Source organism: Bombus pascuorum, chromosome 4 (assembly GCF_905332965.1).
Source record: "Bombus pascuorum chromosome 4, iyBomPasc1.1, whole genome shotgun sequence".
Taxonomy (NCBI): domain Eukaryota; kingdom Metazoa; phylum Arthropoda; class Insecta; order Hymenoptera; family Apidae; genus Bombus; species Bombus pascuorum.
In genome coordinates, this window is record NC_083491.1 from 16,190,899 (window position 1) to 16,212,142 (window position 21,244).

General features: G+C 27.9%; 5 protein-coding genes across 10 annotated transcripts in view; 2 read left to right on the forward strand and 3 right to left on the reverse strand.

Annotated features, from left to right (window-relative positions):
- LOC132906453 (cilia- and flagella-associated protein 45-like) overlaps positions 1–5,967 on the forward strand; it is a 36,665-nt gene extending 30,698 nt beyond the window's left edge. The window contains exons 2-7 of one of the 2 annotated variants that reach the window (XM_060958663.1): positions 3,421–3,687; positions 3,907–4,317; positions 4,402–4,787; positions 4,853–4,985; positions 5,222–5,515; positions 5,609–5,967. In XM_060958663.1, the coding sequence (XP_060814646.1) occupies positions 3,499–3,687; positions 3,907–4,317; positions 4,402–4,787; positions 4,853–4,985; positions 5,222–5,515; positions 5,609–5,806 (1,611 nt within the window). In that variant the 5' untranslated portion in view covers positions 3,421–3,498 and the 3' untranslated portion in view covers positions 5,807–5,967. Of the gene's footprint in view, positions 1–3,420; positions 3,688–3,906; positions 4,318–4,401; positions 4,788–4,852; positions 4,986–5,221; positions 5,516–5,608 lie in introns of those variants that run through there. The other variant, XM_060958664.1, reaches the window with a different exon arrangement.
- Positions 5,817–8,210, reverse strand: LOC132906459 (GATOR complex protein NPRL2). 3 transcript variants are annotated; one of them, XM_060958673.1, is made up of 9 exons: positions 8,060–8,210; positions 7,588–7,714; positions 7,378–7,469; positions 7,143–7,299; positions 6,955–7,072; positions 6,651–6,885; positions 6,446–6,576; positions 6,207–6,376; positions 5,817–6,124 (listed from the first exon to the last, which is right to left on the reverse strand). In XM_060958673.1, the coding sequence occupies exons 2-9, from the start codon at positions 7,693–7,695 to the stop codon at positions 5,948–5,950; spliced, it is 1,188 nt and encodes a 395-aa protein (XP_060814656.1). In that variant the 5' UTR covers positions 7,696–7,714; positions 8,060–8,210; the 3' UTR covers positions 5,817–5,947. The 3 variants fall into 3 exon arrangements, with proteins under 3 accessions (XP_060814656.1, XP_060814655.1, XP_060814657.1); XM_060958672.1 differs by lacking the exon at positions 8,060–8,210 and adding an exon at positions 7,887–7,906; XM_060958674.1 differs by lacking the exon at positions 8,060–8,210 and adding an exon at positions 7,784–7,872.
- On the reverse strand, positions 8,058–13,146 carry LOC132906443 (ionotropic receptor 21a-like). 2 transcript variants are annotated; one of them, XM_060958647.1, is made up of 9 exons: positions 13,081–13,145; positions 12,534–12,714; positions 12,319–12,467; positions 10,672–10,980; positions 10,487–10,589; positions 10,139–10,425; positions 9,720–10,058; positions 9,272–9,653; positions 8,058–9,183 (listed from the first exon to the last, which is right to left on the reverse strand). In XM_060958647.1, the coding sequence occupies exons 1-9, from the start codon at positions 13,128–13,130 to the stop codon at positions 8,902–8,904; spliced, it is 2,082 nt and encodes a 693-aa protein (XP_060814630.1). In that variant the 5' UTR covers positions 13,131–13,145; the 3' UTR covers positions 8,058–8,901. The 2 variants fall into 2 exon arrangements, with proteins under 2 accessions (XP_060814630.1, XP_060814631.1); XM_060958648.1 differs by lacking the exon at positions 10,672–10,980 and having other exon boundaries at positions 13,081–13,146.
- LOC132906446 (peroxisomal acyl-coenzyme A oxidase 3) lies at positions 8,303–18,583 on the forward strand. 2 transcript variants are annotated; one of them, XM_060958652.1, is made up of 13 exons: positions 8,303–8,567; positions 14,985–15,131; positions 15,257–15,379; positions 15,456–15,614; positions 15,790–15,937; positions 16,009–16,299; positions 16,374–16,537; positions 16,621–16,864; positions 16,946–17,179; positions 17,244–17,398; positions 17,466–17,759; positions 17,834–17,940; positions 18,134–18,583. In XM_060958652.1, exons 2-12 carry the CDS (start codon positions 15,012–15,014, stop codon positions 17,924–17,926), a joined length of 2,025 nt encoding a protein of 674 aa, XP_060814635.1. In that variant the 5' UTR covers positions 8,303–8,567; positions 14,985–15,011; the 3' UTR covers positions 17,927–17,940; positions 18,134–18,583. The 2 variants fall into 2 exon arrangements, with proteins under 2 accessions (XP_060814635.1, XP_060814636.1); XM_060958653.1 differs by lacking the exons at positions 8,303–8,567; positions 18,134–18,583 and adding an exon at positions 13,664–14,105 and having other exon boundaries at positions 17,834–18,030.
- On the reverse strand, positions 17,945–20,223 carry LOC132906457 (beta-1,3-glucosyltransferase). Its single transcript, XM_060958669.1, has 9 exons — positions 20,082–20,223; positions 19,895–20,004; positions 19,613–19,795; positions 19,402–19,532; positions 19,145–19,325; positions 18,942–19,077; positions 18,714–18,861; positions 18,332–18,608; positions 17,945–18,254 (listed from the first exon to the last, which is right to left on the reverse strand). Exons 1-9 carry the CDS (start codon positions 20,152–20,154, stop codon positions 18,099–18,101), a joined length of 1,395 nt encoding a protein of 464 aa, XP_060814652.1. The 5' UTR covers positions 20,155–20,223; the 3' UTR covers positions 17,945–18,098.
- Between the last annotated feature and the right edge of the window lie 1,021 nt (positions 20,224–21,244).

Genomic DNA, 21,244 nt, shown 5'->3' on the forward strand with positions numbered 1-21,244 from the left:
GTACTTTTATTCAGCACATACTTAATTCTTTACTAAAATTGAACACGTGATTTATTTTACTCGGTCTTTTACTTTATCAAATCGATTATTCATACTTACGATTTTCACCAAATATATGTTATTAAATACAGTTGTTAAATATTATGTTTCACCTCCATTGATATACCTATGAAGATATACAAATCTTTTATAGACACGCACACACAAATATTGTCACAATAAAAAGATAAAATTATTTGTGATTCACGAAACTCTATGATTCCGTTCCACTGTCCTTATTCACATTTGAAAAAATTATTATTTAAAAAATATATGTGACAATTTATTATATTAAAAAAATCAAATTGAAGAATGAGGAAAGAACAGAAAATAAAATATCATTTAACAAAAAGAGTTTCGTGCAATTTTATATCTCTAAAATCTCTCATAAATCATTATTTTGAGGAAAATGTAAGAGAGAAAATGAAAAAATGAATGCAGTTCTTTAAAATTCAAGATGGAAATTATATTAAAAGCTAGATACGAAGGAGTGGCAACAATCTTGTGTGTGTTTCGGTGCACGTGTAATTATATTCTTCCAAATAAACTAAAAATCGAATGAACAGTTAATTAAAAATAAAGATAGCGTGCAACTGGAAATTTTAAAACAAAAACCGCCTTTTTTTTTTAGTCGAATAATTTTGTCCAATTGTAGGTATAAAACGTTATAAAACTATCAAATTTAACTATTCCGACTGGCATATGTTGCAAAGTAGATCGAGACGGCGTCGCGCGAAAAGTGAAGCCAGACACCAAGGAATCTTACACGTACACTCGTATTCCCACTTCTAGAAAAGTTCTTATTAGGGAAACCGTTCGCAATTGGCTGACTAGAACGCAGTCGTTTGGCGCAGCTCAGAAATACAATGTTTATTGGCAAGACATGTAAGAAAAAGGACAATACATTCTTCTTTGGCATTACTTTCAAAGGACTTTTTCCTGTATATGGTACATTATCTTTGTTCATCGCCGATTGGAAGGATGGTTGAAACGTGGTGGATGTGGTAGTTACAAATTGTTTTTTCTTCCTCTCTGTTTTCCTTTTTTTCTTTCTCTCTTTTTCCCTTTCTTTCATATAATAAGGGAGCGTACATACTACGGGGGAAGATTTGAAATGATACGTGTTTTCATGGAAGGGAAAAGAATATTTTATAACAGAAATACATTTGCTAATGTATGAATACGTAGAGTATATATTATACTTTGAAACAATAAACCTTTTTTTTACAGTATTAGAATTTATATAGAATTTTAATGCTAAAATTTGTTAAGAAGCCGGCTTTCGTTTCATTATCTTCTTCTATTATCGTTATAATTATGGTTAACAGTAATTAATCACTTAATTACTATCTAATTTTTTCACTCAAAATTATTTTACAAATTAAATTTACTGCCTGTGACATAATATATATATTAGAATAGAATAAATAGAAAATGTATTTTTTAGAGCTTCTTATAACATTACTGTTAGTATTGTGCCACACATGAGTCATAGGATGAGGCGAAGCGAGAGCGACTCGTGTTGTGCCTCGGATTACGGATACCGCCTCGACATACGAAATTAGCACGAGATTATCTCCAGGCAAAAACAATGTCGCCGTTGAGGGCAACCGTCGTTCCAAGTCGAATAGTTGAATAGTTAGCGAGTTGAAGAGTTGAGTTGTTATCGATATACGAGTTTCGAACGAGCGACGATTACGATCGGCATATACTATTTCTGTACTTGCACTTGATTTCATTTTAATATACACTGACTATTACGATTTTATCACTCGTTTTTTTATAAAACAATCCAACACGTTTAATAACATTTACAAATTTAACTTTAATAATTACTTATACTTGTTATATATAATCTACCTATTATTATTGTTACTATATTTGTATTCTATTAACATAACTAATACGTGCAAGCCATGAGCTAGCTTGTGGAAGAAACAAAAATGTATCTTTACTGATTCTATTGTATGTTCATATAGTGAATAATAGTATCTCGATATGCAATCGAGTTAAATTTAACTACTGCGTGTAAAATGGTCATTGTGTGTGGATGATATCGATCGACTTTTTTATTCTTCAGACGCTGTTTAATGCTTAAATGCAAAAGTTCCCCTTGCAAAATCGATTCGCCAAATAATCGGTGCGTTGGATATTTCCCACGAGAGACTCATCGAAGGACAGTTATTACCGACTGTATAAAGCATGATAATGGTTTGCTTTTAAAATTTTTAGAAGCACTTTGAATAGCACAAAATGAAAATTTAACGCTATTTTTTAAAAATTCTAGTCACAACATGAAACATAAAAATCATATGTTTATCAGGATATGTTGCAAAACTTTTACGTGTGCAAAAATTTTCTTTTGTATTGCCAAATTTGCATTCAGTATTAAAACGATCAAATAATAAACCTTTAATAGTCTTTGTTATTACATTCTCTAACATTTGTAATAAACTTATTGTTAATTGCTATTATACGTGTCTCTTGATCATTATTAGATAAGACTGTTTTGAACTATAATAAAAAACATGAATGGTATTCTCTTCACTATCACCGACCTTTTAAAAATACACAAATTTCAAATGGAACTAATATTCGTAGGAGGATATTTTAAAACCGTTGCAGCCATATTTCAAAGTCAAGCGAATTATAAATATGTACACATTAAATTCATTTCAAATATTGTGCAATATTGTATATTTTGCCTGCAATATGAACATTTAACAGACAAACGACACGTAGTCACGTGTGCATTTTCCCACCTGAGGAAAGTCGACGACGAATAGGGAAACTCGGCAACGAACGTTTACACGAACAAAAGGGGTGATTCACCCTACCACTTTGTTCTTGGGGATTCTTCTTCCTCGCTAAAAGTAATAAAATAAAATAAAATATTTCTAATAGTATATTTTAATAGAACGCATTTCAATAGAACCTAAAATATTGAAGAAATATTAATAATTGATAAAAAATATAAATATTTTAATGTACATATATACAAATTTACTTTAGTAATAAATATTAAAATTTGTTCAACAAATAGCTATGTTGTAGATACTTTGATGTTGAAAATGAGTGTAAATAATATTGATAATATTATCAAAAATATTTCTGTAAACATTCTGTTACACAATTGAAATATGTTGTCGGTTTACTATTGACCAAACAAACGACGAAATCGCAGGTTACCGTTTGTAAACAATGAACAAAACTTATTCCTCATCAGTCCTCGATGTCAGTTTTTCCTAGCTAATCTATCCCCATTTTTGTTTTACCGATATTTGCGACAGTAACAAAAATATTTTGAGTAACGTGCCATTAAAATAAATCACAGAAATTTTTCAGATTGATACCTTGCCATAATAATTATTTGTTAAATAGCCTTCATGGATTGATAAGTTAAACAACGAATATCGAAGATACTCGTTTCGGAAAAAATAAAATCTTAGAAAGTGTAGAATGGTAGTGCAAAGAATAAGAAATAATACGTCAAAATCAAACACAATTTGTGGACCACCGTCTTGTAGTGTAAAAGATAGAAAGGAAACGAAACTCAAAGATGTTTGCTCTAGTGGACCACAGAATACTTGTATTCGAACTGCGGAATGTAAATCTGGTCAACATCGTTATTCGTACAATGAAAAAGAGGTAACTTTATATTTTGTTTTAACATAGAAAATTTATATAATAATTGTCGTAAGATAATATTTGTATAGTTTAATAATAACGTCTATGAAAGAAATCTCGATATTGAAATACAACTACGTATCCCGTTATTTTAGCATGTTGTTAATTAATTAATAACATCATATCATTGATACAGAAATATTTGTCGTGTCTGTAATAATCGTATTTTAAATTATTTAGTCAACCAAAAAAATAGGTAGAAGTAAACCAAGAATGCAACTGAGTGGACAGAAAATCATAAAAAAGAGACTACCTCCTCCAAAAATTTTAACAAAAGAAGAGTACGACGAATTTCAAAAATACAGTTCTGTGACGAAGGAAGAGCGAAATGCGGCTCTTAAATCGGAGGAAGAAGAGAGGCAAAGACTTACGAAAGAGAGTATGGAGAGAAAAGAGGAATTTCGTAGAATAGATCAAGGAAGGCCTCGAGAAAAGTGCCCGCAATTGGTCGAAATAGAAGAGGAAGCTAGGAAAAGAGCGAAACATGTGCTTGAAAGAGCAGAGAAGATGAAGCTCGAACAGGAAGAAGAAATCCAAAAGTGCAATAGGATCATTTTAGAAACTAAATGTCGTGCTATTAGAGACGCTCAGGTAGATAATGTGAATTTACATATTAAATAATTAAATAAAATTCTGTTCTTATATATTATATTTAAAGCTTGTAATTTTTAACAGATAGCAGAAAAAAAACTAATGGAACTCGAGTTGGAGGAAGAAGAGAAACGTTTAAATGATATGATGGAAAATGAAAGAAGATGGGCGATTAAAGAAGAAATTAAAAAAGAGCAGGACGAAGCAGTAAAAAGACAAAAATTTGCTAATAGTCTAATCGATCAAATAAAAGAAAACGAGGAAAACAGGATATTAGAGTTTGAAAGGAAGCAAGAGGAAAGTCGATTAATTAATTTAAACAATATCAATTGGCAACAGGAAGAAATTACAAAATTACAAAACAAAGAATCCGAAAACGCATTAATTCGACAACAGCTCGCTGAAGGGAATGAGCAATTAAAACACTTTAAGGCTATGGAAAAACAGCAAAATAAAGTCATTGATCTTAGGTAAGATTTATCAAATTATTAAATTATTGAAGTTTTGATCAATCTTTAATAATAATATTTCATAGGATACAAGAGTACCAACGGTATAAGGAAGAAAGGGAAGCAAAGCTGGCGGAAGAAAGAAGATTGGAAAAATTAGAAAAAGAAAAGGCTAAAAAAACTGTTGCAATACAGACATTGCAAGCAAGGGGTCAACAAGTATTTAATTATTTAATTAATGGAATTATTCTTTTTTCCATTTATTTAAATTTTTTACCTCACGTTGCAATTATTAGTTCCTGGTTTAAGTATCAAAGCCTTTGGATTCCTTTTTTATTTGTACCATTGTATTGTGTATTATAAATTTTATTACAATATTTACAAATAAGAATAAACAGATAATTGTACATTTCGCACTTATATTTTAATAATTATTTTTCGCACCCCTTCTCTAGGAGCGGATCGATGAGTTGAATGCTGCACGAATTCAAGAAGAAGTAGAAAGACAATGGAGACAGAAAGAAAAGGAAGAAGCTCTTAAAAAAACGCAAGCCCAAAAGTTACTTATAGAAGAAAGAGAAAAACAAATAAACAACAAACGAATAATGGAAGCAATTGAACTAGAACGAGAAAGACGTGAATTTGAAAAAATTGTACGTGTTCAGAAGGAAGCTTTCTGTCGAGAACAAAAAGAACTTGAAAAGAAACAGCGACAAGCATTAATTCATAGAAGCGAGATACTAAAACAGGTTTGTTTTCACGGCTGGATTATAGATTTTTTAATTTATTATCTTTCTTCTAATACTATGACTAAATTATTTTATATCTATCATCTTCATCAGGTAAATGAGAAAGAAAGAGAACGCATCGAAGCAAGGCAAAAGATGTTCGAGGAAGGTTTAGCAATACGTACAGAAGCCGCGATACGTAAGAAGAAGCTGCGTGATGCAATGGAAAGAAAATGTGAAGAAATGAGAAGAAACAGAGTGCCTGAAATATACATCAATGAAGTAAAACGAATGATCAACAATATACAATAAATACAATAAATTTATAATTGTAATTTGTCTATTTATCATTCACAATATATCCTGCGTACTATATCTGCTTAAATGAACAACCTTTACGCTTATCAAAATCACAGAAAACAAAATTCATGACATAAATACTACTTCTAAATATTACTTCCATAACATAACAACATTCGGATCGCGTTCAACAATATCTTCGACTTGTGCAGCTGATTGACCTGTACTACAACAAATTTCATCAAGACTGAATGTTCCTGTAAAGTACTTATAAACTGGATTGTTTTTCGTCTCTTCATTAAAAGAAGATCCCGACAAATATATTGGATACTGCAAATTACGAAAGTTGATAAAAGATAAGACAGATGATTGTTTAAATGAAATGGATCTTTCATGAAATAGATCTGATAACCTTATATACTCGACGAATAAGACCTTCAATAAGACCAAATTGCACCAGCCTCCTTTCATTGATTCTTAGATTCTGAGGATTGAGACGTTGACACAAATCTCTCATGCTGCTGCCATGTGTCATACTTGCATACATTCGATATATATCTCTAAGATATGCAGGTTGTCTAGCTAAAAATAATCGTTTGTAGAATGTTTATCTATTCTGATAAGTTTTCATAATGAAGATGTATAACTTACGGAATTTTGAAGCATATGCTATGCATCGTTCTTGTAATTTTGTATTTTCGGCTAATTCTTTCAATTTAGAAGTTGCAGCATACACATTACTGTATTGAAATATTGGAATTAAAGTTACAACACCGTAATAACTGGAAGCGAATAGAAACAATCAATACTGCAAAAATGATGTGTTTTAAATGAAATTTTGTATTTATATACTTACATAAGATTCTGCACACAACTTTTAACTAGATTATTTTCCACGTCTGCTTCAGCTGCTATTCGTGCAACGTGATTAAATCCATCTATGTATGGTAATACTTGCTGAGTGGTTAAATCCCACTGATCAGTTTGGAATGCTTCACGGCCCTCCAAGAATATTGGTACCTGATGATCAAGAACTGGTTTCGGCTCAGGTGCTAATTTTATGACTTTCAAATGGGACGTCATTGTCCCCTCTATTAAAATATTATATTTTACATCTTTAACATTTTTGTACAAAACTATTCTTTATGAAACGTGTTTACCTGTTAATGTACACATTTTGTGTAAATTCAAATCTTGCATTACATGTTTCAACATTTCTGCTAATCTTGTTTTATCCTCAGAGGCAGATAAAAAACAATTTTCTACCTCTAGAGCCATCTGAAAAATTAGACTCAGTTCAATAAAAAAATATTGATAAAGCAATTATTTCCAATGTATAGCTTCTTACTAAAAAATCAGACATCTTTTTCACAACAGGTTCATAATGTACAGTACGAGCTTCTGCATCACATACAAAACATAAGTTGAAATAAAATGCATTTCTTGCATACTTCTTGTCATCAATCTTTACTGGAAATCCTAGGATTTTATAATCCTTCAATGTCCTATACAAAATAAACAATTTAATAAACTAGTTCAAAAGAAATTCTTAAATTTTCATATTTCTTTTTGCTTCTACTTACACTGTGATAGTACTACGCTGTAACTTTGCTTTTGGTATAATATAAACACTGACATTATCAAAAATATCCTTTGAAATAAAATTATCTGGAACCTAGTAAAAGGCATATATCATTATGAACTTTATAAGTTTTATAAGTTACATATAAAAATAATTAAAATAAAAAGATCAAAATAATATTTAATATACGTTGTGTATAACCTTTGCTAACCTGACAAGTAATCATTGGACCCACAATAGGGTGAAATTCTGAAAAAAATATACATCTAATCGGATCTTCTTGTGTCTCATCCTTTATATTTTCTGTTACTGATGTCATTTTTGTCGATTTCAATAACCTATAATAATATATAAAGTATTATTAAGATATATTCACATGCATGTTAATAAAGAACCAAATCTATTACTTATTTCATAATTTTAAACAAATTAGCAATCAATTTTCTTATCAAAATAGTCAAAATCATAATACAATCAATACTTCTTCAAATTCAATTTTTATCTACATACATAGGAAAATTTTCATACGTAATTACATACTTACTGTAATTTTATGAAATTAAGAAGGTTTTTATATTTGCTTGAATCTCTATTTACTTGTACAAAAATAAAAAATATCCAATTTTTTTAATTTATAAACAAATTTTTATTAATTAAATATGTATTAACTATAGTGAATATACCTTAAAATACATTTTATTTAGTATAATAAGAAGCATGAAAAATCCTTGAAAATTTGTAGAGTGACATTTCTTACGAAATGCAATTTTTAAAAAACTACATACTACATAGATATGTGTCACAATATATTTCTACTTATACGTATGGGTACTCAAGGGGGAAAATGTGTTTATAACATACCATAAGGGGAAATAGGAACAAAGGAAATAAATGTAAGCAGAAGTATAAATAAATATTTTTTTAAACAGTCAAAAAGTGGGTTTAGATAATGAGGGTAATATAAATAGATGAACAAAAACACAAAAGATATAAGAAAATAAGAATAAGAGGAGCAATGATAAAAATATGTAATGCATATTAGTAAGGAAAAACGATAGTCAAGCATGAGAAAGAAACATCATGAGAAATAAAGAGAGAGGGAAAGAGTAAGCAATTCAATGAATAAGTAAGAACAAAGTGCCTGTGTAACAAAGAGAGGAAGAATATTTAACCTTCTTTGTTATATTATTGGTGCGTAATTTTATTAACATTTTACTAAGAATTTATAAATTCTTTTATTATATTTTTGTCATAGTTATAGCTGTATCATATTGATGGCAGCTGTTTTTTAGTCATAGACATCTTGCAATCTGTAACCATATTTTATGTACATACATGTTTAAATTCTCTATCTGCAATAAGTTTAGTTCATATCCTTTTTATGCCTATTATATTTATCGTAATTTTATAAACATATATTAAAAAAGTAATCTTTTTCTAAATATGCTTTTAAGATTTTATTGTCATAATAAAATAAATTTTGTTTATCTTTTGAAAAATTAATGAAAAAATATTAATTGTTTTTTTATATTTTGGGATTATTAATACTGTAGAATATATCTAAATGGTACTTGTCAAACTTTGGATCTTTTAGTACAATATGTTTCCAATATAAAATTTCACCTATTAAAACCATGAAAGCTAATAAATATCCAACTATAATTGCAATAAATGCACCTTGTAATTTATGAAGATCAACCAATGCTTTTTCTGACTCTGTTTCTTGTCTTATTTCCATAATTTTTGACCACTCCATGACATCACTCAACCATTTTTCAACTAATCCAATTTCTATTATACGCCTTATCTAAGAATATGCATTGTATAAGATAGATCATTGCTAAATACCTTTTCTCATAATAGTTTTATAATAATTTACAAAAAGAGATACATACTAAAGTGTCAACCCTTGGTTTCAATGGTGAATTTTTTTCTAAACCAAGGGCTATTGGCATATTTATAACACATTCTTCCATGATATGTAAATTATGCTTTGATGATATATCCACTGTAGTTATATTTTCTTTTTGTTCTTTCTCTAATATCTGCCTCTTTACACGGACATGTCGAAGTAAATAAGAATTCTCATAGTAAGCAAAAGAACCATTTGCCACTTTCTCAACAGCTTTATCTTCTTCTTGAATTAACTTGAATTTGTTACCAATTTCTTGACTACTAAGATCTGATGACATTGAGAAAAAATTTTTATTTTCCTTATTCCATCCTCCAACTTCTATAGAACTTTTTGCCAACTGTCCTAATGTATCAATAGTAACTCTGCATACAAATTGCAATATAAATAAAGTATAATACATTGAAGCATTTTATTAAAATAACTTTCACCTGGCAACAGGATTCGCTAAGGTTGCAGTCATGCTAGCTCGATAAGCAACTGCAACTAAAATGCTATAAATCCACCACCACCCAATTAATACCCGTACAGCCCAAGAGCTTGGCAAGCTTGGCAAAGAAATTTGAAATAGCATGCCATAAGTATATAAAATACTATTTCCTATTTCAGTGAATAAGTATAACCCCTTTATTTCTTTCTTCATTGATGTATTTTGGAAATGCATTTTATTTTTATAGAAACTTATATGTTTCTTATACGATATTGATAAGAAATAAAATACAACCCCTCCTAAAATTAAAGTAAGGACAAGAGCAATCCAGGTATAAAATCTAAAAAGCAATATATATATATATATATATATATATTTCTTATTTATTTACTAATTACATTTCTTTCATTTTATACTTACTTGAATGGAAGTATTAGAAGCTTCCATGAATTTTTAGTTAAAGATTCTGGTGTCAGAAAAGTAAGGCATTCAGTATTGTATGGGGTAGTAAGGTCAAAGTAATTCAAGTGGTGCAATGTATAGTGTAAATCACCCAAATAAAATGCAGCCTTTCCTTGTATGGCTTCACCTACTAATCCAACATGAGTTTGATTATCTTCGTTGATGCCCCATTTCTCTAAAGTAATATTATCAGGCATATAATATTTTGGTTTAAAATTCATTGCTTTTGATATGATTTGCATTAACTGAAAAATATAAAAGAATAAAAATATAAAGCCATAAGTCTCGTATACATATAATACATACTTCAAATTCTATTCCAAGACCTTCTGTGTTATTATTTGGTTGTTTGTTATAGTATGCTCTTGACTTTGTTGTCACTGCTGGAATATGCTCAAATACAGCAATTCTGAAACATGTATCAAATCTTTCTTACTATTTCTTAAAGTAATAGTTATAATTATAGCTGCATTATAATCTTTTATACAAACTGCAAATGTTTTTCTTGTAAGTTAGTGATTTTCTCTGTAAAATGATTGGTACCATAGAGCAATTTTCCTTCGTACCAAGTATCTATATATTTTGTCACAATAGATTTTCTTTTACGAAGGGGAAAATAGACCGTATCCAAATCAATTCTTTCTTTGGAAGTTTTCTCACCAGAACGATACTTGTATGCATTGTATTGGCGAATAAAAACTACATTAATTATCCTGTTCCAAAGATAATGTAAATGCGATCGGAATAAACGAGAATCATATAACAGTAAAAATAATCCACGGGTGTTAATAAGACGTTCTCTGAAAGTAGAAAATGAAATTTAGTATTTGAAATACTAAATAATAATTATTAATAAATTTAGTATTTCAAATCTAATATTTGATTCTGATTTTAAACTGAAATAGGAGTTGATTCAATTTTTTTGTTCCTTATCTCTGATAATATCTAATTAAATTCGTATTAATAGAAATAATTTTCTATTGAAAAAAATAATGAGGATAAAAGTAAGGGAGACTATAACAGAAGAAAGAATGCTCTAATTAATTACTTCGTGAAATTAAAAATGCATATGTTTATACAAATGTATCATAAATAAAAGTACATAAACTATCCTAAACTATTGTGACTATTGTGTAAACTATTGTGTATACATGATACCATGTATCCTCGTATTTCTAAATTAAGTTAAAGGTTAGCTTGTTCCATAGTCAACTATTTCTTATCTGATATATTTGAATCATGATTCATAATAGCTTAGATTAAGTCATTTAATTGATTTGTATCTTGTACTTTACGCGATAAAGAGCATTAAATGTTAGTAATGGTTCTTATCACGTAATTTTCTACAGTTATTCAATCTAATACCAATCTAATCAGAATTATTGAAGTCATGTATGATCCCGGTGATATCAGTTAAGAGTTAAATTTAGTGACAAGTACTCGCGATAAAATCGTATACCAATCTGCTTAACATGGAACTTACAATCTCGCGATTCGATTCGTAACGCCCCATCGATCTGGTAGAGTTTCGAAATAAATGTAAAAGATGTAATATTCGTTTTGCGGGAAGTAAGAATTAATGTATTTTAAAATGTCTATAGAACTGCATTAGGAAGTGGTAACAAAATCCTGTAGTTTGAAAAATGATAGACCCTAAGCATCTTCTATTTGGAAGAAGTTACCAAAAATATTGCTAGCAAATGAACCTAATGAGTATATTTTTGTTTTAATTGATGATAGAGAAAAATTGATTTTCATCACTGAGTTCATAATAAAAATGATCTCTATCTATATTTTTCTCTTTTTTCAGGAAAACTAAAAAACAATGTAACCTTTTTAATTTCTGTTTAGTACGTTTCAGTTTTTTCAAACATCGTATTAGATAATTTCTACGAATTTCTAATTATATAATTTCTGGCTATAAATATATCGTAGAAGAATTATATCCAATCAAATTGTAAAATTGTAGATCTTATAACAAAAATTTTTATAGAACTAGTTAATTTTCATTCGATAACATATCAAGATATAGGTCATTTTTTACAATATCCATTGTATTGTAAGTATAGCTTCTGACTACTAGAATGCATTATTATTTAAAAGATTAAAATGCAATCGATATTTATTAATATATTTACCTTTCTGTATATTGCAAAAATTCAGCTGCTAGAAACCCATTAGCAATTAATATAATATATGCACTACAATTAACTGCTTTTCCGTCGATCAAAATTCTCTGAACTCGTCGTCTTGGTTGTAAAAATTGTTCGTTATCACGCAGTGCAATCTGCAATGCATATTATAAATAATTATACACAAAAAGTTAAGAACAAATTAGAATATCTGATCTTACCTCATATTTTAATACATTTGAGGAACCTTTAATATTTTTAACATCTACGAGATTTCGATAAACAGAATCGCTAACAAAAACAATGCAATTCCTTTGGTCGATAATTTCTTCCACGATTTCTTCGACGACAGATTTCAAATTGTTTCCACTGTTCTCGCATTGATGCTCTTTATAAAATACACTATACAATTTTATAAATATTTGCTAAATGATTATTTCTTTTAATTAGAAACAAATTATAAATTAGGTTTCTCGTAAATTAACTCGTGGATTGTAGATATGAGATCTATATATATCTAATAAAAATTAATAAAATTATGCAACTAGTTATAAATGCAATACGATTGTTAATTTTCCATTTCAATCTATATTCATGGAAACTGGTCGTTTTATTCCATTAATTGAATTTCGCTAAATTTTGTCTTTAATATATTAATAATAAACAAAAAGATGTAAAAAGTAAAAGTTCGAATAATAATTAAAATATCGCGTACAGGAAATTAACTAATTAAAATAATGTTAATTTAAACTTCATTAATGTCGTTACCTTTTACCGGATACCAGTATGATTTGAAGAAACAACGTAACAAGTATCATTGCTTGGATTCTACTGCTAAAAATTGCGATACGATTTCTGATTGAAACGCTTTACATACACATGCATGCTATCGACTCATCAGATCCTTTTAATTTGTTCTTTCGATCGTACGAAGTAATCAAATATTCAGGAATCTCATTTGCAGGGGAATTAATTTACATAGGAAATGCAATCGATAATGTAAATATCACTTAGCAGTTTCGTTTACATCAACTTTGAATAAAAGGTCATGGCGAGTTCAATTTATTTTTATTCTTATAAATCGATTGCAAAGTGTGCTGAAATGTTGAATTAAAAATCAAACTTGAATCAGTATAAATGTCGCTTAACACGGAATTTACAGGAGACATAAGATACATACCGAAAACAGAGGACAAGTTAAAGATGGGTGATAATTTGATAATGTTTGAATGAAAATATTATGAGAAAATTAAAATAAGTATCTATATGTGATGTTACAATTTAATATTATGTGTTACTTTGCATAATAATTAATGATATAGGATGTAACGAGTTCTATATATAAGTAATTACATCCCAATTATTGTGTATTATGAAACTTGTTATGATAGCGAAGATACATAGTAGACGAAGTGTAAATGCTATGCACTGCGGTATTAAGACATATTGCAGTTATCATTATCACATACAAGTTGCTATAATTACTTATATACATAAAGTAGTCATTTTGTTTCTTTGTTAAAGTACGTCTACTTTTACGTTTGATTTGCCAAAATAACCGCGAATTGAGATATAAATCATTTTTTTTTCCTAAAAATAAGCGTTTTTTATTATACTTTGAATAACTTAATCTTATTGTTTCCAAACCAAACAATATATTAAATCACTTTTTATTATCAGTATATTATTCATACGCAAGTGAGCCTTCATTAACGGTCGAATGAGTTGCCGTATACAGTATATGTTGTACTTTCCAACGAGCGACTGTTCATTGAAATTTTTCTTTTTCTTTTGTGAGTATCGATTATATTTTTATAGACAAGAAAATAAAGTTTATTATTTGAACAATTTTATTAATTTAAAAAAGAGTAAAGTATATAAATAGTACTTACGTGAAAAATCCATTACTGATATTTCAATTTCATATTGAGATCATGATAAAAGCATGAACACCTGCACTGCTATCAAAAAACTGAATGGAAATTCATAAGTCCAAAATATACGAAATATCGTAAAATGTATTATACATAGTAGTAATACATACATGTGTATAGCGTACGTATATTTTGTCAAAGTTCTTATCTGATCTAAATATGTTCTTTAACACCTGCCTACTACTACGCCTTCATTCATAAGTGCAAAAGATCTTCCTAAATTAAAAATAAAATAGGATATTAAAATAAGAAAATCTTGATACAAGTAATAAAAAAAATAAATTTTTTGTAATTATTAAAATTTCCTATGATACTCATGGTCTTATGATTTAAAAAAATTAAAAGATTCGAATTAATACAATTAGACGACTGTACATTAATAAAAGTAGAAATATCAAGAATTTCAATCTGTTTTTATTGCTTTATTGTCATCCTTTACTAATAGGTATTTTATTTTCTCTGCATTGTCAAAAAATGAGAAAAATTTTAAAAAGCCTCATATCCTCTAAAACATCAAAATTGTGCTTGATTGTTTTAATGATTATCATATAAAATAAAAGTAATATTTAAAATTGTGTAACTACTGTATTAATAATAGAGATGTACCATTATGTAAAATTATTCTTGATAAAAATTAATAAAATAATCTATGAATTATATAGAGAATTACCTCGAGAATTTAAAAGTATCGTCGTATATTGTATCAAGCACAAATCTAAACATTATTGTACTGTATAGGTGTTTTAGCCGAAGAATTTAGTTAAGATGAAGGATACAATAGCTGACCTACCGAAAGGCCCTTTAGATCCTTATAGAAAATCTGCAACATTCGATTGGAAATTATTGAAACTTAATATAGAAGGAGAAGATTTTGTTGAATTTCAGGTATATAGAAAGAGATATTATTCTAATAATACATTTAAAAAATTTTAGTTTTATTTTCTTAATTTGGAATTTTTGTATGTAAAATATGAATATAAAAAGTTTCACATGTTCTTTTGTCATTTCAGAAAACATTGTGGGATTTTATGAAAAAGACATCAGTATTTCAAAGACATAGCTGTACTACATTAGATGAACAACGAAGGCTTTGTAATGCTCGTGTTCGAGCACTGAGGGATAATAATATTGCAGTATATATTATCAACAATAATAAGTAAAAGAAGAAACAACTTTTACTTATATAAGCCATTTATAACTTTTTTGCAGAGTCCACTAACTCATGCACATTGGTTTAATATAGTATTTCAATATGAAGCCTCTATACCAATAAAAATGGGTGTGATGGATGGTATGGTACCAAGTACAATTCTTGCATTGGGTAATGATGATCATTTTCAAACCGTAGCAAAAATTCAAGAGGGAGAAGTAAGCATTAGTTGAATGAAACATGTTTCAAATATTCCAATACTAAATTTTAATAGAATTTTAATAAAATCAACCAGTATTGATCAGTATTTGACAAAATTTTATTTCAATCTTTATCTGGACTTATGCTAAGATTATAATGGTTTTTCTATTTATATAATATTATTTCCTTTAGTATACTTGTTGTTTTGCACTGACTGAAATATCCCATGGAACAAATGCAAAAGGAATAAGAACTACAGCTACATATGATGCAAAATCAAAGGCTTTTATTTTAAATACTCCTGATTTCGAAGCTGCAAAATGTTGGATTGGCGGTTTAGGTGAATAAGTAGGAATATACATTTTATCAAATTCATAAATGAATAACAAATCAAAATTTGTGCATTTTTAGGAAAAACTGCAACGCATGCTATTGTATTTGCACAATTAATAACGCCAGATCAACAAAATCATGGTCTTCATACTTTTATTGTACCCATCAGAGATCCAAATACTCATATACCTTACCCAAATATAGATGTTGGTGACATGGGTGAAAAAATTGGATTAAATGGAGTTGACAATGGATTCATAATGTTTAACAATTATTTTATTTCTCGAACATGTTTGTTAAATAAAACAGCAGATGTTACTGAAGATGGGAATTATACAGCATCTGTAAAAGATAAAAGCAAACGATTTGGTGAGAATATAAAGAAATTATGTTTTCTTTTTAACAGCAATTTTAATAATATTTATATACTTAAATTCGTATAGGTGCATCCTTAGGTGCATTATCTTCGGGACGTATTACCATAACGTCAATATGTGCAAACTTTGCATCTGTTGCAATAACCATTGCTGTGCGATATTGTACCGTAAGAAAACAATTCGGACCATCGGAATTAGAAGAATGGCCGGTTATAAAATATCAAGCGCAGGTATTTAAATGAGTCGAATGAAAATCTAAAAAGAAAAATAAATAAAATGTATGATACAATTAAAATTTAACGTAAACATGTAGCAATGGCGATTGTTTCCTCACTTGGCAGCAACATATGCTCTAAAAATATTTTCTGCTAAATTTGTAAATCAAATGTGCGAATTTAATTTCAAACTTATAACTGCAAAAAATCAAGATAATATTGATAATGAAGGTATGGAAATACATGCATTATCTTCTGCAACAAAACCAGTATGTTCGTGGACTAGTCGAGATATTATACAGGATTGTAGAGAGTCTTGCGGAGGACACGGTTATCTTAAAAGTACGTCGATTGTAAACTAAATACGATAAAATAATTTATACTTTGCTTTCATTTTATTTAATTTTTATTTGTAATTATTAGTCTCACGTTTGGGCGACTTGAGAGCTGAAAATGATGTAACTTGTACATTTGAAGGCGAAAATAATGTATTAATTCAACAAGCCAGCAATTGGTTATTAAACCAATGGTCAAACGTACTCAATGGAAAACCAATAAATTCTCCTTTAAGAACAGCAGATTTCATGAAAGATGCCAACAATATTTTAATGCAAACTTTCCCTTATACAACAGTCGATGAAACATTGAAACCAGAAAGTATGAAAATCAATTTAAACACTATTCACAATTCACGATTTTATTTGGTACTTCTTTTTTACAGATTTATTTTTATCCTTTACGTGGTTATTATGTTATTATTTAAAAAGAACATATGAACAAACACAAAATTTGAAACGCAAAGGTTGTGATGATTTTGAAATTAGGAACAATACTCAAGTATTCTTTGCACAAACATTATCTCTATTATATGGGCAGGTAATAACTCTCTTTTAATGTCATAACATAATTAGTATCTTAACCTCATTAATATTTCTTTTTGTAGCATGTGATAATGAAGTACTTCATAGAATGTATTCAAAATCCTTCATGGAGATCAGAAGAACGCAATGTGCTAATAAAATTATGTTCGCTCTATGGAGCAGCTATTTTAGAAAAAAGATTAGGAGACTTTTATGCTGGTGGATATGCATCACCCAAGAGTAATATGGATACATTATTACGAAAAGGGATTATAATTTTGTGTAAAGAATTAGTTCAAGAGGTGGTAGCATTAGTAGATGTTTTAGCACCACCAGATTTTGTATTAAATTCTCCATTAGGAATGTCTGATGGTCAAGTACGTCATTTTATTTATTTTCAAAATCTCACATTTATTAAATCCACAATTATCTAAATCTATTTTGCATATAGGTATATAAACATATCAAAGAAGAAATATTTAAAGTCAAAGAAAACTTTGAACGACCGTCATGGTGGAGAGAAATAGTACGATCAAAATTGTGATATGTACATAACATGTAATTTATATTTTTTGTTATTATATTTTTAATATTTTCTATTATACATATAAAAATTATACACTTGAATAATAAAAATTTATTATAAAATTTTGACTTTTATTATTGTATACTTTTATTATTAGTACTTACAGAATGAATAGTAAACCATAATAATATTATAATTCTGTGTGTTTTCTTACTGTGATTAAAGATTTGTCTGCTTCTGCAAACCATTCATCATAAACCGTTTGGGGTTCAATCATCCAAAATTTATGGAATGATATGGGTTCTTGTGAAGCAAGGTATGCAGTCGCATAATCTGAAGGACGTGCCTATAATAAATATATATTATTGTTTTGAGAGAAATTACATTTATCTTACATAAAGTAAATAATTTCGTATAACATACTTGATGAAACATTGATGAATGTACAGGTTGCACTCTGATTTGTGATAGACATATACCAAAAAGATACATATCATCTGGAGTAGTAGATGATGGACATTTACATTTACCTAGTTCTATGATTTCATGAACCAGAGATGCAGATAAAGCAACACCTGCTCCACCTGTTAAATATTCATACCCGTAATCACTATCCCAGAGTTGAAAACCATATCGTTCTCCAATAGCAACTGGTGTGTTTGGATTGTAACATGTCAATAAACGTAACACACGTGCCACGCTAATTTATGTAAATAATATTATATTAATATCTATTATTAAATTGTATATATTATACATATATTACAAACAAATATAATAAAGATATACAAACAAATATACATACCTAAAAATTGTGTCATCATCACTGATTATTAACCAATTTAAATTTTTCTTTTTTAATATTTTATCTGCTTGTACTAAGATGCTGTATGTTTTTGCACAATGCCCATGTGTTGTATTTGGGACAATGAAACTATCAGGCAGATGTTTATCTATACTAAAAAGAAACATCACTTTACTGCTAATTAACACACATAATCATTGTTAAATTATGTAATAAAAGTATTTATACCAGCAATATCACTAAAATAACCAATATTTGTAGCATATTTTGCCCATGTTCTTTTAATCACAGGAATTCTCTCAATATGAAATTTCGAACAAGTTTTTACAGCAAAATAGATATTTTCAGTGGTCACAGATGAACCCTTCATTTAAAATAAATTAGAATATTATTTAGAATTATAACTTATAATTACATTAGTATTGACTTACACATGGATGAAAAAATCTTGGATATGTAGCACACTCAGAATTAGATATAATACATATTTCAGATACATGTGTTAATCGTACTCCTTTACCAATTTTCAATACGAAAGATGCAAATTCATATGATGCATCAATTGAAAAATCATCTTTAGGTCTATCACCTTCATTAATTTTATGTACTAGGCTGATAAAACAAAAGTCATATCAAGCCTATGATTTAAATTTTAAATTCATTCTAAAATACATCTTGCATAACATACTTAGCTAACAAATTTGATGTTATTGCAAAACCTGAAGCTATATGTGGATACTTCAATTTTTTTTTATGTTCTGCAAAATGATGGATGATGGTTGGTTCTTGATCGTATAATGCATGACCAATCCATATATTCTAAAACAAATACTCCATGTTTAATTATTCTAAAAAAAATTAAATATTTTAATAAGTAACATAATTTTAAAACAACGTACTTTATTTTCTCTATATTTGAGTAGAATACTTAATAATTTATTCAATCTAATTACAGTATTCTCTACACAGAAGAAAAACCATTTTGAAGTGGAATATGTATCCAATAAATAGTTTAAAAGTGGTATTATTGTCCAAGATCCATTAATATTCAATTTGTGAGATAAGATAATTTTAGGAGGATCCTAATGAAAAAAAATTATAGATGTTTTGTGCAAAAGATTGTATTTTATATATAATATGTTTTAATATTATATGTATTAAATATGCTTTATTGTACATACCTTATCAAGGGCTTCTGCTTGTTCAAGAATATTTTTCTTTAACATTTCAGCATGAGCCATATGATAACCTTCCTTTTGATCTAATATTACAATAACTATGTCACTGGGGTCTGCAAAAACAATTAATTTACAATTTGCATTTAATGATAAAATTAAGAATAAGTATACTATGTATAACATAACTTACCTAAACCATGTACATTAATCTTATCCACGAATAATATAAGAAATACAAAGTACATAGTATATATGGAAAACATTGTTTTCGAAAATTCAACTTAGTTAATACACCCTCCTGTAAGAAAAAAATTAAAAGACTTGAAATAGACAAAAACATTTCATATTAATTTAATAAAATAAGACTATATGAGTTGCAAGTTATTTAAAATATTAAGTTTAATAACGAATAACTTTAATATTTGAACGATATTTGATTCTTTTTTTATTTTAACTGATTGATAATACACAGTACTATATAGTAATTATTTACAGTTTAAAAGACGTATATAATATATTTAAAGTATAAAAAATCACAAATATTTCTACACATTATAGCAGAAATATAATATTAACTAGATTAGATATTAAATACAATAACGTATTACCTTATACAAATTTACCATTAAATTCTTTGTCTAAATATCCACCATCACGAAACTTCTATCCACGTATGTATGTGTAGAACATGTATATATACGTATTGAGCACACATATTATGGTTAATTAGAGTTAATAAGTACTAGATTTTCTCTTCGGTACTCGGTACAGGACTAGCAGGTGCTAATAGTATAGTAATATCAGAAAGAGAAATTAAAAAATGTTCTCTTTGATAATATATATATATATATAAACAATATTGTATTAGTAAAATGAAAAATTGTAAGATTAAAATCTTTTCATACTGAAGTTATATCATGAATAAATTAAAAATTAATACTGAAAGTAAGTTCAAATCATTGCAAAATTTGATTCCGTAAACAAATATTTAAAATGTAAATAAGTTTTATGCAGTATATATACAGAATATACAATAATGACATTTTTTTAAGTTATGTACTCTTACAGTTACTTTACTAAGAGGCCAGTTACATAATTTAGAGGGTATAATTGTATAATTCAGAATTAGCAATAGAAAATAATCCTTATAATATCTAGATTAATAAAATGCTATAATAAGCAATACATAATATATTTTATTTACATATACATATCACGCATAGATATTAAAACATCAATTTTATATAAATTAACTTAAAGTTAATTAGTTACAAAAATGAAACTGTTGTATTGAGTCATATAAATTCTAAAATTTTAATTTTTATTACATTTTTATTAATATATATATATATA